Source organism: Cetorhinus maximus, chromosome 5 (assembly GCF_964194155.1).
Source record: "Cetorhinus maximus chromosome 5, sCetMax3.hap1.1, whole genome shotgun sequence".
NCBI lineage: Eukaryota > Metazoa > Chordata > Chondrichthyes > Lamniformes > Cetorhinidae > Cetorhinus > Cetorhinus maximus.
In genome coordinates, this window is record NC_135883.1 from 26714856 (window position 1) to 26725313 (window position 10458).

At 47.1% G+C, this 10458-nt stretch overlaps 1 protein-coding gene across 1 annotated transcript; it reads right to left on the reverse strand.

Moving 5' to 3' along the window:
* Positions 1-207: 207 nt before the first annotated feature.
* cimip5 (ciliary microtubule inner protein 5) lies at positions 208-8487 on the reverse strand. Its single transcript, XM_078541274.1, has 3 exons — positions 8122-8487; positions 6045-6084; positions 208-719 (listed from the first exon to the last, which is right to left on the reverse strand). Exons 1-3 carry the CDS (start codon positions 8325-8327, stop codon positions 528-530), a joined length of 438 nt encoding a protein of 145 aa, XP_078397400.1. The 5' UTR covers positions 8328-8487; the 3' UTR covers positions 208-527.
* Between the last annotated feature and the right edge of the window lie 1971 nt (positions 8488-10458).

Consider the following 10458-nt stretch of genomic DNA (forward strand, 5'->3'; position numbering starts at 1 on the left):
CACCCACTCCCACCACCCCCACAATGTGTCTCTGTCCCTCAATGTCTTTGCCCACTCCCCATGGATTTGACTCTGGCTCTCCCTCCCTACCAAAGTCTCTGGTCCCAATGTTTGTGCCCCCACCCCACCAATATCTCCAGCATTCCCTCTCTCATCCTACTGTCTCCTGCCAATCGATAGATGCACCCCTTCCTCCTCTGCTCCCCATTGTGGCCTGGTTCTGCAGGCTTTCCCACCTGACCAGCCAAGCAGCCCTTCAATCTATTTGAGAGGAAATAAAAATGTCAATCAGGTGCTGCTGTTAATGCCGGCAGGATCTGAGGGAAACACATTCTTTTGGGTTTTCCCAACCACAAAAGTGCCCCTCTGTGCCAGCACCCTGCCACTCATCAGCCCCCAATACTCCAGCCTCCAAATTCATATTGGGGCCTCAGTCTCCAATGTCTCTAATCTAACTATTTCAACATGATCAATTCAAGTATTTCCCCGATCACATGACTGCTTAATGACATCTTACTTTCCCCTGTTTAACATGGGATTAGCTCATTGTCCTGTTTTTTTTTCCGATTTTCCTTCTGAAGCCAATAGTCCATCCTTATTAGCGCCTGACCAAGATGAGAGTCTATTCTGCTGCCAAATGTCTGGTTTGTGGTACTTGGAACTTTGTCAGAGAACTGAGGGATGTAGTCAGGGAGGGGGTCCTGTAATTTCAGTCTTCCCTGGAAAACAAAAGGTTAAAACAAAATTCTTATAAAGATGTGCAGTAAGTACCTTGTACATATCTGTAAAATGAGAAAGCAAAGTTAAAACCCAATTTGTTTGTGTTCAAGGGTCTGTTTGTTAGAGAATGGATAGGTGCCAAAACATAGCACTCAACCAACTTTCACAGCACAGACTTATTGTGAAAACATACTCATAGGCTGCTTTACAAACACTCTGCAGACCCAATTAATGCTAATGCCCTCCCAGAAATGATAATATCCATCAAATCATACATCACCCAAACATCATCCCATAGTACCTTTCGTAAAAGGTTTGCACCAATACTTCTATGAGGGTGATACTCAGGGGGTTTCACCAAAGCTGGTGGTATGCCACCACAGGTCATTTTGGGGGTCTTGACATCTCATAAGGGCATAGATAGCAGCTCGTCAGCAACAATTTTTCTTTATTGGCAGGACTCAGGAAGGATGGAAGGAAGGTCATTGATGAAGCAGCTGAAGATGGTCGGGCCGAGGACACTGCCCTGAGGATCTCCAGCAGTGATGTTCTGGAGCTGAGATGACTGACCTCTAATAACCACAACCATCTTCCTTTGTGCTAGGTATGGCTCCAACCAGCAGAGTTCCCCCTCCCCTCCCGATTCCCATTGACTCCAGTTTTGCTAGGGCTCCTTGATGCCACACTCGGTCAAATGCTGCCTTGATGTTGAGGGTAGTCATTCTTACCTCACCTCTGGAGTTCGGCTCTTTTGTCCATGTTTGAAACAAGGCTGTAATGAGGTCAGGAGCTGAGTGGCCCTGGCAGGACCCAAACTAGGCATCAATGAGCAGGTTATTGCTAAGCAAGTGCTGCTTGATAGCGCTGTTGATGACCCCTTCCATTACTTTACTGATGATCGAGGGTAGACAGATGGCAGCGTAATTGGCTGGGTTGGATTTGTCATGTGTTTTGTGTACAGGACATAACTGGACAATCTTCCACATTGCCGGATAGATGCCAGTGTTGTAGCTGTACTGGAGCAGCTTGGCTAGGGGGCGTGGTAAGTTCTGGAGTGCATAATTTCAGTACTATTGCTGGAATATTGTCTGGGCCCACAGCTTTTGGAGTGTCCAGTGCCTTCAGCCATTTCTTGATATCACATGGAGTGAATTGAATTGGCTGAAGATGGTTTCTGTGATGCTGGGGACCTCCGGAGGAGGCTGAGATGGATCATCCACTCGGCACGTCTGGCTGAAGGTTGTAGCAAATGTTTCAGCCTTATCTTTTGCACTGATGTGCTGGGCTCCCCCATCATTGAGGATAGGAATATTTGTGGAGCCTCCTCCACCAGTGAGTTGTTTAATTGTCCACCACCATTCCCATCTAGATGTGGCAGGACTCCAGAGCTTGAATCTGATCCATTGGTTGTGGAATCGCTTAGCTCTGTCCATCACTTGCTGCTTATGCTGTTTGGCACACAAGTAGTCCTGTGTAGCTTCACCAGATTGACACCTCATTTGAAACTGCTGTTCCTGGCATGCCCTCTTGCACTCTTCATTGATCCCCTGACTTGGTGGTAATGGTAAAGTGGGAGATATGCTGGGCCATGAGGTTATAGATTATGTTTGAGTACAACTCTACTGCTGCTGATGGCCCACAGTGCCTCATGGTTACCAGTCTGGAGTTGCTAGATCTGTTCAAAATCTATCCCATTTAGCAGTGATAGTGCCGCACAACATGATGAAGGGTATCTTCAATGTGAAGTCAAGACATTGTCTCCACAAAGACTGTGCGGTAGCCACTCCAACTGATACTGTCTTGGACAGATGCATATGCAGCAGGCAGGTTGGTGAGGATGAGGTTAAGTATGTTTTTCCCTCTTGTTGGTTCCATCACCACCTGCTGCAGACACAGTCTTTGGGACTTGGTCAGCTTGATCAGTACTGGTGCTACCGAGCCACTCTTGGTGATGGACATTGCAGTCCCCTACCCAGAGTACATTCTGCATCTTTGCCACCCTCAGTGTTTCCTCCAAGTGGTGTAAGAGAGGTATGCATTGAAAATCAATAAGTCATAGACATGTACAATGTAACATTTCTTAGTTTCAATGTAGGAAGCATGGAAGTATAATATATATATTTAAAACTTAGAATGAAGAGAGGTAAATTTAGAGGAGCACATACTACAGTAGTGGTGATCAAATCTGGAGAAATGGGTATAATCATGATGGAGAGAAAGAGAGAGAGAGTAGAAGCTACAAGGTGTGTTTTTCTTGGAGACTGTGTGATGGCTGTCCCTGTGAATTCTTCTCTTCACAGCAGTACATCAGAGATGGTAAATATTTGTATTGAATGCCTCATTTTCTGGGGTAAAATCATTCCATCACTATTGATCTTCAAAAATCTGTTGCAAATTCAATGCAGGTGTTTCATGCCTTTGAGACTGGAAACCTCCATTGGCAGAAAGGAAACCATCAGTTAGGAAAAAGCAGGATTACTTTTCCACTAATGCTAATTTCGACACTGCAGACATTTAACACTTTCTAAAAATCAGTCTCTTAAAACCACACTGCAGCCCTTAAATCGCTTTGAAATTGACTTTCTGGTTCTGAGCCACAGAATTGAAGTAAAATGAAAATATATATTGAAATGAAACAAACCAAGGACTTTTTTCTTCTTGCAATTAGTTCATGGCTCCACTGCAACTGAGTACTTTGGAACTCTCTTCCTCAAAAGGCGGTGGAAGCAGAGTCTTCGAATATTTTTCAGGCAGAGGTGGATAGATTCTTGATTAACAAGGGGGAGGTGAAAGGTTATCAGGGGTAGGCAGGAATGTGGGGTCGAGGTTACATTCAGATCAGCCATGATCTTATTGAATGGCGGGGCAGGCTCGAGGGGCCGAGTGGCCTACTCCTGCTCCTAATTAGTATGTTTGTATGTATCTATATTAAAATCTCCAAAATGCTTACATTACACTCATGAAATTGGTGTAATCCTTCTAACTGAATGACTGGGATATGCAATCAAAGCTAGAATCAGGAATTGCAACACCCCATACTTTCAATCTCACTTTGACGCATATAAATAGGCAATAATGGGATTAAAAATAACAGCTGACACAAAACATTTGGAACTAAGTAAAATCTGATAACCTTACCTGGACAGCACAGTCATATTCTTGGAATGTAAAAGCATTGAAATTCACTACCTTGGGGACACTACAATTTAGGAAGGTTAGAAATTCATGAAGTACCCTTTTTCATTTACATTTCTCAGAAATTAAAAGTCTGGTTTCAATTCAATTTGTCCCATATATGTATTTTGTGTGGAAAATGTGTTTGAAATGAATACTGGAGTTGGAATGACACCACATCTAGATGGAAACACCATTTAGGTTTAAAACTACAACAAAATCACAGTTTTTATCATAGAAGCATGAACATTTTTAATATATTATTTTAATGTATTATATATATTATAATAATATTATATAGTCTATTTTGTATACCATTTTTATATATAAAAAATAAGACACGAGTAACATCCCCAAAGTTCAAGAGAGTTGGGGGGCAGAGGTGAGTATGGTGGCCATTACCAAGGAGAAGGTGCTAGGAAAACTGAAAGGTCTGAAGGTGGATAAATCACCTGGACCAGATGGATTACACCCCAGAGTTCTGAAGGAGATAGCTGAAGAGATAGTGGAGGCGTTAGTGGCGATCTTTCAGGAATCACTGGAGTCAGGGAGGGTCCCAGAGGACTGGAAAATCGCTAATGTAACCCCCCTGTTTAAGAAGGGAGGCAAAAGATGGGAAATTACAGGCCAATTAGCCTGACCTCGGTCGTTGTTAAGATTTTAGAGTCCATTATTAAGGATGAGATTTCAGAATACTTGGAAGTGCATGGTAAAATAGGGCAAAGTCAGCATGGCTTCATCAAGGAGAGGTCATGCCTGACAAATCTGTTAGAATTCTTTGAGAAGGTAACAAGTATGTTAGACAAAGGAGAGCCAATGGATGTTATCTACTTGGACTTCCAGAAGGCCTTTGACAAGGTGCCGCACAGGAGACTGCTCAGTAAGATAAGAGCCCATGGTGTTAGAGGCAAGGTACTAGCATGGATAGAAGATTGGCTGTCTGGTAGGAGGCAGAGAATGGGGATAAGGGGGTCCTTCTCAGGATGGCGGCCGGTGACAAGTGGAGTTCCGCAGGGGTCAGTGTTGGGACCACAACTTTTCACTTTATACATTAATGAGCTAGATGAAGGAACTGAGGGCATTCTGGCTAAGTTTGCAGATGATACAAAGATAGGTGGAGGGACAGGTAGTATTGAGGAGGCGGGGAGGCTGCAGAAGGATTTGGACAGGTTAGGAGAATGGGCAAAGAAGTGGCAGATGGAATACAACGTGGAGAAATGTGAGGTCATGCACTTTGGTAGGAAGAATAGAGGCATAGACTATTTCCTAAATGGGGAGAGAATTCAGAAATCTGGAGTGCAAAGGGACTTGGGAGTCCTAGTCCAGGATTCTCTTAAGGTTAACTTGCAGGTTGAGTTGGTAGTTAGGAAGGCAAATGCAATGTTGGCATTTATTTCAAAAGGACTAGAATATAAAAGCAGGGATGTGCTGCTGAGGCTTTATAAGGCTCTGGTCAGACCACATTTAGAATATTGTGAGCAATTTTGGGCCCCGTACCTCAGGAAGGATGTTCTGGCCCTGGAGAGGATCCAGAGGACGTTCATGAGAACGATCCCAGGAATGAAAGGCTTAACATATGAGGAACGTTTGAGGACTCTGGGTCTATACTCGATGGAGTTTAGAAGGATGAGGGGGGATTTGATTGAAACTTACGGAATACTGAAAGGCCTGGATAGAGTGGATGTGGGGAAGATGTTTCCATTAGTAGGAGAGACTAGGACCCGAGGGCACAGCCTCAGAGTAAAGGGAAGACTTTTTAGAACAGAGATGAGGAGAAACTTCTTTAGCCAGAGAGCGGTGAATCTATGGAATTCATTGCCACAGAAGGCTGTGGAGGTCAGGTCATTGAGTGTATTTAAGACCGAGATAGATAGGTTCTTGATTGGTAAAGGGATCAAAGGTTACGGGGCGAAGGTGGGAGAATGGGGTTGAGAAACTTATCAGCCATGATTGAATGGCGGAGCAGACTCGATGGGCCGAATGGCCTAATTTCTGCTCCTATGTCTTATGGTCTTATTCTCAAGATTGAGAATATATCAGCAACACAAATCTGCTGCAAATATGAAATGTGTCAATAGCTGATTTATAGAAAAGTATTTGAGAATCTGGCCCTTTCATATTACACATCATATATTAATTACAATCCTTACCTTGGCATCATAATCTTTCAGGAAGCTCCACTTATTTTCCCTGGTAAGACAAAGGACAAAATATTAATGCTGTGGGCACTAACTGAGCAAAATGGCAAAGGAAGGTGTCAACGTGGTAAATAAAACGCAAATATGTTTCTTGAACAAACCAATTTCTTTAAGATATGCAGTTTGGTTTCAGGAATAGAAAGGTAATCTGAAGTCCAAATCAATCATTTCCAAGCAACAGACGAGTAGACAAAGGTCAGAACTTATTTACATAAAGCACAATAGCTTGCAATGACACCAGAAGATTATGTGTGTTATTCCAGACCTGTAATTACCAAACCGTACGAGCCCATTGCACTAACACAATTACAGGGGCAATTTTGTTTTGTAATTGGAAGCACAGACCATGCAAATTCACAATAAGTTGTGCAGTTAGACTATATCATGTAACAAGAACGCAATGAGGTCAGACAGATGTTGTTACCCAAGTGAATTAATCCTTCACGAAAACACTACTTTAGGCACATTGCATAATGAAATTAAGTAATGTATTAAGTGGATAAGCGTTGCAATTTGTGCAAACGAAACAAAAGAAATACCTGTGAAAGTAGTGCTGATACACCATACTACGGTGCTAACTAACAAAGCTGTGTCGACATTAGAAAGTACCAAGATGTTGCTTGGCTGGAGGTGAGAAAGGCTCTCCCAGTCAGATCCTTCCTGCATGCTTAGAGTCTCACCCCTCCGCATGCTGCTCTTGAGACGGCTACACAGGGGCAGGTATTGCTGCTAACCTGCTTCTGGAATGTGCCTTTACAAAGATGGTCTTGAAAGAGATGCATTGGTTTTTGTCAAGGTTCATCCTGAGCAGCTCTGTGATACAGGACACTGCTCTACTCCTGTTCCCAGGGATGCACTCTGAGACAAACATCAGCTGCTGCTGGAGGATCATCATCTCAGTGAAAGACAGCTTTAGGTCTGCCTGAAACTTGTTAGTCGCCCAGTGCAAAGATCTGAATGACAGAGTATTGCAGATTGGCATATTCCAAGGTCCAGGACTATGTGCTGAAGGGCACACTAAAACAACCACCACCAAGGCTCAATGGGGGAAAGGACACTGTCTAAAGTCCACCTGCCAATACCAAGGGGCTGGAAACGGTGTAAAATCCCTTGGGTGATATCTTTGTCATGAAATGTATATTGTAAACACCATGTGCAATTGTAATTGTATTGAGGCACCTCAGACTGCCACATGCTGTAGGGAAGGAACTTCAACTATATTGCACCTTCAGTAATGTTCAATTTGAACTGTTATGAAATGTAATTTTACTAATTTTTATAAATAAAGTATATTTTGGGCGGGGGTGGGGGTGGGGGGGGGGAAGCATGCAGAACGATATCCCATATATCCATCTGTTCCTAAGAGCAAAGTTCCATGTGGTTTGTGAGGCACTGGGCTGAATATAAGTTTGTTCTCATGGTGTGGAGCCTTTTCCGTCACATCAGGAATTTGGGCAGGCACCTCCTGCAGTTCTCCAGTTTATGAGGTCATATTCCTGATGCAGAGTTTCACTGACCAGGAATGTATGTCCAGTATTTGGGTACACACTGACCATTATGGGGGTGGGGGGTGGGCACGGATAGGCTCATGGTGGCACAGTCACAGTATGGCATAGGTCTGAAGAATCAGCTGCTCTTATTCTACAAGTCCTTTTTCACACATTTTAGGTTAAGGATATGCAGTGTGCCTGTTATGGTAAAGCATTTGGTGACTCAGATAGAAGCACCGTGTTGTAAGATAGTTATGACTGTGCAGGAAAGGAATGTGCAGGCAGGGCTGAGGGGAAAGAGCAGGGGAGTGGGAGTTAATTAGATGGGTCTTTTGAAGATCTGGCACAGCCAAGATGGTCCGAATGGCCTCGTTCTGTGCTGTACCATTGAAAAGAAGGAAATGAAGCCTATCTAGCTCAAACATATTGTCCTCCCCCAGCAGAAAACAATATTATGGAGCCTTAGTGATATATAATTTCAAATTAAACTACCCAGCAGATTTAACTCTCAGCAGAGAGGTGGAACTAAGTGAACTCACCATTCTCTGAGCCCTCGCCACTCTGCTCGGATTAACTCCCTCCACACTTGGTCTTGCTGGACTGTCCCCGGGTGGGTGAACTTGCCCTGGGATCGGCTGCCCGCTGCCGGTTTACTGCGGCCGGCGAGGGAGCCAATGTTCGGTCTCTCCGCCAAACGATAGCCGGCCGAAGTGGTTCTACTAAAATGCAGCTCCTTGCTCCCCATCTTCCGGCACAGCTCACCCGGCAATGTTAATATTGGGCGGGGGGAAGGGGTGTTGCTGATGTTCACCAAGTGCAACTTGCACCAAGGGAATGGGCAGCAGTGATTTCTATTGAGGAGAAATGCCTCTCCTTTCAATTCAGCGGCGAGGTTTCCGGCCGAAGCAAAGGAGTTAAAGTTAAAGTTAAAGTTCCCCTCGCCGCCCCCTGCCGTGTAAGCAGCTTGTTTACTGTCGCTATTGGAAACGGGACTCTGGCGGGAGCAACCCGGCCAATTGCAGCCGCTCCTCGGGAAGGCGATTCCCATCAGGGAAAAACACCAGAAGCAGTCAGCACAGCAGCCCAGAGAGAGACTGGAGGGCACTCATGACCAGAGGGAGACTTTTACTGGTTCCCAGGAGAGAGGAGAGAGGGAGAGGGGAGAGGGAGAGAGAGGAGAGAAGAGAGGGAGGGGAGAGAGGGGAGAGAAGAGAGGGAGGGGAGAGAGGGGAGAGAGGAGAGGGAGGGGAGAGAGGGAGAGAGGAGAGGGAGAGAGGAGAGGGAGGAGGGGAGAGAGGGAGAGAGGAGAGGGAGGGGAGAGAGGAGAGGGAGGGGAGAGAGGGAGAGAGGAGAGGGAGGAGAGAGGAGAGGGAGGAGAGAGGAGAGAGGAGGGGAGAGAGGGAGAGAGGAGAGGGAGGGGAGAGAGGGGGAGGGAGGGGAGAGAGGGGGAGGGAGGGGAGAGAGGGGGAGGGAGGGGAGAGAGGGGGAGGGAGGGGAGAGAGGGGAGGGAGGGGAGAGAGGAGAGGGAGGGGAGAGAGGGGGAGGGAGGGGAGAGAGGAGAGGGAGGGGAGAGAGGGGGAGAGAGGAGAGGGAGGGGAGAGAGGGGGAGAGAGGAGAGGGAGGGGAGAGAGGGGGAGAGAGGAGAGGGAGGGGAGAGAGGGGGAGAGAGGAGAGGGAGAGGGAGGGGAGAGAGGGGGAGAGAGGAGAGGGAGGGGAGAGAGGGGGAGAGAGGAGAGGGAGGGGAGAGAGGGGGAGAGAGGAGAGGGAGGGGAGAGAGGGGGAGAGAGGAGAGGGAGGGGGAGAGAGGGGGAGAGAGGAGAGGGAGGGGAGAGAGGGGGAGAGAGGAGAGGGAGGGGAGAGAGGAGAGGGAGGGGAGAGAGGAGAGGGAGGGGAGAGAGGAGGAGAGGGAGGGGAGAGAGGGGGAGAGAGGGAGAGGGAGGGGAGAGAGGGAGAGGGAGGGGAGAGAGGGAGAGGGAGGGGGGAGAGGGAGGGGGAGAGAGGGAGAGAGGAGAGGGAGGGGAGAGAGGGAGAGAGGAGAGGGAGAGAGGGGAGAGAGGAGAGAGGAGGGGAGAGAGGAGAGAGGAGGGGAGAGAGGGAGAGGGAGAGAGGGGAGAGAGGAGAGAGGAGGGGAGAGAGGAGAGAGGAGGGGAGAGAGGAGAGAGGAGGGGAGAGAGGAGAGAGGAGGGGAGAGAGGAGAGAGGAGGGGAGAGAGGAGAGAGGAGGGGAGAGAGGGAGAGGGAGAGAGGAGAGGGAGAGAGGGAGAGAGGAGAGGGAGGGGAGAGAGGGGGAGAGAGGAGAGGGAGGGGAGAAAGGGGGAGAGAGGAGAGGGAGGGGAGAGGAGAGGGAGGGGAGAGAGGAGAGGGAGAGGAGAGAGGAGAGGGAGGGGAGAGAGGGAGAGAGGAGAGGGAGGGGAGAGAAGGAGAGAGGAGAGGGAGAGAGGAGAGAGAGGGGAGAGGGAAGGAAAAGTTCAACATTTTCAAATCCCAGTAAAACATCAGGCACCAGGAACACTGGAGTTCCATTTTAAGGTTTACAAGACCAGTTCAGAGAAGTATTATTGGTACCCTTCATTTCCAAGTTTTACTGTTTTTTTTAACCCCTTTGGAGGGAAAGAGTAGAAAAGCGAGAAGAGATTTACTTGAAGAGTTCTTCAGCTGTAGACTATGCTGCCAAATGTGGGCTGCAAAATAAAAAAAATGAAGGATTCACACAAGGCCTGATGTCACAGGGTGAGACTTGGAGCTGGAAGGGGGAGCGAGGGATGGGGATTTTGAATTGTGTGTCGTGGGGCAAAACAGGACAGGTGAGATGGATGATCAAGGTTTGCTGAAGACAGATTGCAAGCGATGGGGGTTGTAGGTGGCTTGGAAACCTGG